This window comes from Callorhinus ursinus, unplaced genomic scaffold (genome assembly GCF_003265705.2).
Source record: "Callorhinus ursinus isolate GAN/ISIS: 27379988/994484 unplaced genomic scaffold, GSC_fseal_2.0 scaffold1084, whole genome shotgun sequence".
Classification (NCBI taxonomy): domain Eukaryota; kingdom Metazoa; phylum Chordata; class Mammalia; order Carnivora; family Otariidae; genus Callorhinus; species Callorhinus ursinus.
The window spans coordinates 4222-12045 of NW_027398139.1; the positions used below are offsets into that span (position 1 = coordinate 4222).

At 50.4% G+C, this 7824-nt stretch overlaps 1 protein-coding gene across 1 annotated transcript; it reads left to right on the plus strand.

The window, feature by feature from the left end:
- Nucleotides 1–6126: 6126 nt before the first annotated feature.
- On the plus strand, nucleotides 6127–6594 carry LOC112818717 (ribonuclease P protein subunit p20-like). The gene has a single exon (XM_025865843.1). The coding sequence runs from the start codon at nucleotides 6127–6129 to the stop codon at nucleotides 6592–6594; it is 468 nt and encodes a 155-aa protein (XP_025721628.1).
- Nucleotides 6595–7824: the final 1230 nt, after the last annotated feature.

Consider the following 7824-nt stretch of genomic DNA (forward strand, 5'->3'; position numbering starts at 1 on the left):
AGAGCTGAGGTGTCCTCATTCCCAAACCAGGCAGGGAGTGTGTGCTGTGTTTGCATTTCAGGCAGGGAAGAGTATGTCAGATGGAGGCTCTGAAGTTGCAAACCTTGTAGGCCAACCTACGAGGGCAGTTCTTCCCTAAGCCGACGGGTGGCGCAATACAATGCAACAAACTGTACCTATCCTTACAATGAGCCTGGCAACTGAAAAGGAAATGTCACAGATTATGGCAACCAAGGCACGATGAGCCCGTCCCGCCCGCCCACCCAGCCTGCGACAGGAAGAGGAGTCGGGCGGGTGGACAGGCAGCTCCCTGAGCTCCCTGCAGGGAATCCTGGGGCTCAGAAAGCCCCGGGAGTCAGGGCAATCCCAAGACCATTTTCAGAGCCTGATGTGGGCAGGAGGCACACCATACAGAACCAGTGCTGGCCCCTGTCACAAGGCCCCACTGTACACACACTTCAACCACTGGCCCGCCTCCCCCCGGGTCTTGTTCACCCACCCTCTCTGGCAGCCCCTGCTCTCGCTCCCTGAGTTCCAGAGAACCCACGCCTGGCTCTCCTGACCGTCTCCACCTCCTGCATCACCTGGAGTCTGATGGCCCGTCTAAGGACCCCCTAGTCCCATGGGGGGGCACCCTGGCCAATACCGACGTTTCTCTTTCCTGTCCAGTCAGCTCCAAGTGACTTCTGCAAAAGAGGGAAGAAAGAGGAAGCCCCACTTTGGCCTCACCCAAGGTGCTTGCTAACTCACTGGACCTAAAGGATCATGACGAAGGTTTTGGAAGCATGGTGAAGCCCCCAGCCCCAATAATCACCCAACCCAATTCACAGCCTGTTCTCTGACTCATCTTCTCTCTTCCACCACCGAATCCCTCAGATGGCACCAGATGGAAAGTGGGGGCACCATACTGTCACGGCAATGCAAAAAACTGTCCTCGCTGTCTATAAAGCAAAGTCAAAGCTCCTTGTTTATCCCAAATTTCAAGACCTTCTCAACCTGTCCCAGCTGCCCTTCCAGCCCCTTTGCAATGCGTTCTCTTCTCCATCAGACAAAATCAGACCCCCTTCCCTTCAGCCCCGGCCCCAACCTCTTCTCTAGAGCTCAATCCATCCTGCCCTCTTCAGTTTGGCTCAAATGCCACCTCCTCTGACTCACTGTCCAGATGGGGTTTCTCCCTCCTCAAACACCCTGGGCTCACACTATGGCTCCTCTGTTCTCCCACAGTCCCGTTGGACTCAGCATCCCGAGAGCACGTGCTTGCTTCACCTACACACCCCTGGTCCCCAGCACATGGTGGATGCTCAGGAATGTTGACTGGGCAGATGGATGAACACAAAGATGAGTAGACAGATCACTAACAGGTGTGATTGTGATTCTCCTCTCGACACTCTACCCTTCACCAAGTGAGGCAACAGGGAAGATGGAAGAAGGCGGCACCAGAAAGCAACAACCCCACGCCTTCTTCATCTCCCCACAGCAGGCATGTGTGCACGCACATGTGCACATACATATCCATGCACACCTGCGTTCACACACATGTGCACACACAAGCATGAATGCTCCTGTACACCCATGCACATGTGCATTCACACACATGTGCACACATGCACTGCACTCACACATCTGCACAAAATCACGTGTGCGCACATGCACACATGTATGTCTGCTGCACATTCACACACACGTGCACATAAGCACAAACATGTGCACACATGCACTGCACTCACATTTCCACACAATCACACGTGCACGCTCGTACGTGTACACACAAACCAAGTGCATGTACACCCATGCACACACACGTGCACACATACACTGCACTCACACATTTGCACATAATCACTTGTACACGCTCGTACGCATACACACAAACCATGTGCGTGTGTGCACATGCACACATGTATGTCTGCTACACATTCACACACATGCACTGCACTCACATTTGCACAATCACCTGTGCATGCTCGTATGCATACACACAAACCATGTGCATGTGCGCACATGCACACATGTATATCTGCTGCACACATGCATGTACGCATGCCACATGTGCACACAAACACACCCATGCACATATGCAACACACACACGTGTGTACACTTGTGCACACACCCACAGAGCCATACACACATATGAAAGCTTGGGAAATTTCACAAAGTTTTGTTTTTCCTTAAGTCTCTCCAAGAACGAGGAGAGAGCAGAGTGGCCACCTGGGATATAAAGCGAACCACATCCCTACATCTGACAAGGAGGCTAAGAAGGGCTCAAAGCACCCTCGGTCCTGTGCCCAGGACTCAGTATCCTCAGCTGCCTCTGCTGGGCCTTCCCCTATCCCCTGCCATCTGGAAGCAGGCTATGTTTTCAGCCCAGGTCACATGTGGGAGCAGCAAGTCTGAGTGTTAGTTGCGGGTCACATTTTCGTTACCTTTGGACCACGGTCTTGTGTGCTATTTCACAGATGCCACCTCTGGGATGACGCTTATATTTGCCATCTACTCTTCCACAGCACTTTCTTTACCCCACTCCCAATGGCCCCTGCCTTCCAGAGGCCCCATTTTCAGAACTCTGGATTTGGGAAACAGTCTGAGCCCCCTGTGCACCATCACAAAACCACAGTCTGGCCCAAGTCCATTTCCTATATGTCCAAAATCTGCTCCACCTGTGGCTGGACTAGGGGAAGCCCTGGGTCTACAGTTCATAAAGATTTGGGGGAAGCCCTACCCTCTCACAGGCCTGCACTGACTTGCCTTTGTCCTGCACATATGGACATACTGCCCATACAGCATCTCTGCTTCCCTGCAACACACCCTTTAGAAACAACGTGTCCAGTGCTCCCTTTGGCAGCACATATACTGGAAACAATGTGCCCAGAAACAGCAGCATCTCTTGAGACCACAGTGCAGATGACCCTCCTAGAATGAGCCTCAAGCCTGCCTCACTTGGAGTCTCTCCTGCTCTCTGATCTGACTGGGCCCTCCTGACCAGAGAACCCACACCTACCCCTGAGCCAGAATGAGACTGGGCACTGCAGGGCCAATGTGCTGACGCATCAGCAAAATGACAGGACTCTCTGAGGCCAGAAAAACGGTCACCTACACCATGAAACATAAATAAAAGCCATGCTTGTTCTGCACTGCATGACAATTATCCAATTTTCACTACAATGGAAAACACCCAGAGACACTACAGGAATGGAAATGCCCTAGGGTTGCTGGTGCTACCAGTGGTTTTAGGACTTGCCCAGCCTGGGAAGGGTCTCATACAGCCTCTTCTGGATCCTCACATGATGGGGTAGGGGCTCCAGGAAGGCTGGATGAGAGGAGGGTGGGGGAGCCCAGCCAAGCTCCCAGGGGCTTGAGGGTCAGAGAGCTCTGGAGCAATCCCTTGCTGAGCTCCAATTTAGGGGAAAACTGTGGGCAGTAGGGTCCTCCCCACGACGACACTGACCATCTCCTCCAGGCCTCTACATGCAAGGGGTGACCGAACACAGAGCTGTGCGAGGGGGACACGGGCAGGATGGGAGCCTCGGAGAGAGGAGGTGGGAAGTAGCTACACCCCATCTTCACAGTCGTCTCATTCCCTTCGAGCGTGGGAAGGGCTGGATGCACAACCGTTTACTGATGCACTGTTCATTCACATTCATGTCTGCTGAGCGCTCACCATGAGCGAGGCGATGAGCGGGCCTGTGTCTTCCCCAGCAGCCAGGTCTCTTGGCCCCTCCATGTCCTGTGTTGGCCTTGCAGAGAGCATGCCCTGAATAACTACTCAAGTATCTGCTTGAGCGAGTGAATGAATGAATAAGCAAGTGAAGAAGCGAGTGATGAAGGAACAGATAAATGGGCAGATGGTGAGTCTATGCATCTTTGCTAGCCCCGAGGATAAGAGTATGTGTCCTCGGTATGCAGGACTCTCCCATGGATCACGGAACACCCTTCTAACCCAAGCCAGTCCCCTCATGACATACTTGCTCTGTCTGGAAACAAACTACACCTCACTTAATGCAACACAGTAACCCTTTCCCACCATGACCAAAGGGTCTTCAACATAATAGGCCCTTCCTGGTAGCTCCTTTAATTTCAGTGAAAGTTCACCAAGTGCCCGCTATTTGCAGCCTGGGCTGGGGACACAGAGGTGGATGTTGGCTCCTGTTCCCAAGAGATGGCAGAGAGGGAGAGGCCTGAGCTCATCAGCGGGAAGAATGTCATTTCTGCCTTGAAGGCCTCCAAGCTTCATGAGGATGGTGAGGCCCCAAGGGAAGGCCCTCCTGCTGTGTCCACACCCTCTCCCTTGAGCCCTCCATGCCCCTCATGTGACAGACTTCTGAAGAGACAGTACACTCCCATTTGGCAAGAGACCTGAGCCTCAAAGACCCCTTGGAACCTCCTAAGCCTGGACTAAGGGTCTCACAGAGCATTTCTCAGCCCAGGGAGCTGTGTAAGAGCACTGTGGGCATGAGAAGGAGCATGCCACCTAGAAGGGGACCTGGCACCACCCTCTGCAGACCCCACCAAAACCTGAGGGGGTTTGACAAAACCTGTGTCACATGACACAGGTCTGAAGCCACCCAGCCCTGTCCTGAGATCCGTGGCACGGACCACCCTGAGGATCACAGAGCACGGGGGCCACTCACCACGCGGCAGGGTCATACTCAGCCAAGACCCGGATGAACTCGTCCAGGGGTGAGGCCCTAGGTTGGAAGAGTCCTGTGTAAGGTACTCAAAATTGTCCATGATCACGGCCACAAAGGGGTTCAATATCTGCAGGACAGGAAGGAGAAGGGGTGACGTAGAGAGACCTCAGCCTGCCCTCTACCCTAGCCCTTACCCTCCAGCCAAAGTCTGTGCAAAACCATCATGGCAGCGGGGGCCACTCTGACTCAGCCAGAGCCCGTCCAGCCCTGCTCCCCCCAGCCTCTGGGCCTCCCCTGCACCACCACCACCACCAGCCCCCGCAGCAGCCAGCCTCCTACCCCGGGGTTCTGGGTCCCGCAAACTAACCCAGGTCCCTCCCACTCCCTGCTTCTGCTGCCCTACCCTAATTCATGTTGGCACCCCTCCTGCCCCACCTCCCGTCACCACCCTCTTCCCCACCTAGCCAGCCTTCAAGGAAAACAGTGACTTTGGAGTTAGTAGTTTGGACTTCAGAGGCCAAAAGCTCAGCTTCTTTTTGGTTTAATTGTGTTGAAATTCACATAACATACATTTAATCATTTTGAAGAGTACAACTCGGTGGCTTTAGTGTATTCACAATATTATGCAACCACCTCTCTAGTTTCAAAAATTCTTTTTTTTAAAGATTTTATTTATTTATTTGACAGAGAGAGACACAACGAGAGAGGGAACACAAGCAGGGAGAGTGGGAGAGGGAGAAGCAGGCTTCCCGCGGAGCAGGGAGCCCAATGCCGGACTCAATCCCCAGACGCTGGGATCGTGACCTGAGCTGAAGGCAGACGTTTGACAACTGAGCCACTCAGGTGCCCCTCAAAAATACTTTATCACCCCAGAAAATGCCTCCTACTGTAAGCAGTCACTCACTTATTTCCCTTTTCTCCCGTTCCCTAGCAATCTCTGTTCTGCATCTATCGGCTTGTCTCTTTCGGGTACTTCACATAAAAGGAATCCTACAATACAGGACCATATAGGGCCTTTTGTGCCTGACTTCTTTCACTTAGCGTGATTTTTTGAGGCTCAGCCATTCATTTGGGTCAGAACTTCATTGCTTTTTAAGGCTGAATAATAGTCCATGATAGGTATATACAAGTTTGTTTATCTATTCATCCATTGATGGATATTTGGGTTGTTTCCACCTTTTAGCTGAACTGTTTTCCACAGAAGTTGCTACATTTTACATTCCTATCACAATGTGCAAGAGTTACTATTTCTCCATGTCTTTGCCAATGCTGGTTATTTTCCATTAAAAAAATTATTATCTTTCAGGATCCCCGAGCCGTAAGGGAGGCCGCATTCTCGCGATCCTCCCGCGCGCGGCTTTTCTTCTCTTCCTCAGTCCTGCATGTCCGGCGCTGCACGCTCCGTCCGAGCGGGTGGGCGCAGCGCTTGAGTGGCTTGGCCCGGATCGGGCCACATGCTTGGGAAGGGGACTGTGGACTGGAGAGTGGCACACAGCATGGCGGAAAACCGAGAACCCCGTGGGGCCGTCGAGGCTGAGCTGTACCCGGTGGAGTATATCCTTCGAAAGTGGCTCCCCCACCGCCTGCCCCGGAGGCCCAATGACATTTATGTCAACATGAAGACTGACTTTAAGGCCCAGGTGGCCTGCTGCCAAAAGCTTCTGGACGGAGGGGCTCGGGGTCAGAATTCATGCAGTGAGATCTACATTCATGGCTTGGGCCTGGCCATCAACTGTGCTATCAACATTGCCCTACAGCTTCAGGTAGGCAGCTTCGGGTCCTTGAAGGTGGCTGCCAATACCTCCACCGTGGAGCTTGTCGATGAGCTGGAACCAGAGACTGATACACAAGAGCCGCTGACCCGCATCCACAACAACTCGGCCATCCACATCCGGTCTTCAGGGTTTCACCCAAGTAATGGAAATGAGGATGGCCACCTTATCCAGCCACCCCCACATAAGTAGGCTCAGAGATGGCTCTTCTTGTACTGAGTACAGTCACGGACCTTCTACCAGAGCCACGTAAGAAAAGTCTGTCCCCTTACAGCCCAGAGGACTCTGAACTGCGAGGGAGAGTATTGTCTCTTGTTGGGCCCAAGCGATGGGTCTTCACGAGGCTTTGTGGTCTGTAACCATTGTCCTAGACAATAAAAACTACCAAGTTGTGTTAGTATGCAGCCACCCCCCCCAGAAAAATTATTATCTTTATAGCCATCCTAGTGAGTGTGAAGCAAGTGTGTAGTTTTGAGTTTCCTTAATGCCCAAAGATGATGAATGTCTTCATGTGCTTGCTGGCCACTTTGTATATCTTCTTGGCTAAAATGTCTATTCTGATTTTTTGCCCATTTTTTATATGGTTGTCTTTTGTAGTATGGTTCTAAGAGTTCTTTATGTATTTTGGATATTATCCCCTTATAAAATGTGTGGATTAGTATTTTCTCCCATTCCTTAAATTGCATTTTCACATTTTTTATAATACCCTTTGACACACACAAGTGTTTAATTTTGAGTAGTCTAATTTATTTTTTCCTTTGTTGCTTGTGATTTTGGTGTTGAATCTAAGAATCCTCTGACAAATCCGAGATCATGAAGATCTTCCCCCTATGCTTTCTTCTAAGAGTTTTGTAGTGTTAGCTCTTTCATCAATTCTGGGTTCATTTTTGTATATGGGATGAGGTAGGGGTCCATCTTTATTTTTTTGCATGTGGACATCCAGTTCTCTCTTCACCATGTCTTAAAAAAACTATTCTTTCCATACTGAACAGCTTTGGCATCCTTGTCAAAAATCAATTGTCCATAGATATTTGGATTTATTTCTGGAATCTCCATCCCACTCCACTGGTCTGTCCTTATGCGAATACCATACTGCCCCGGTATCATCCTTATTAAGATATATATAACTGACATAATTATAAGATACTTAAAGTGCATATTGTGGTATATATACATACATAAACATTGTGAAATCATTCCTACCATCTAATTAACACATCCATCACCTATTTTTTTTTTTTTGGAAGAACACTTACGTTCTACTCTCAGAAAAATTCAATTATACAATACAGTATTATCAACTATGGTCACGTTTTACTTTACATCCTCAGATATTATTCATATTATAGCTGAAAGTGTGTACCCTTTTACCAACTTCTCCCTATTTCCCCAACTCTCTAGTCCCTGGCAACGACTCTTTTA

Coding starts and splice junctions, on each gene's coding strand:
- LOC112818717 (XM_025865843.1), top strand. CDS start 6,127: ATGGCGGAAAACCGAGAACCCCGTGGGGCCGTCGAGGCTGAGCTGTAC.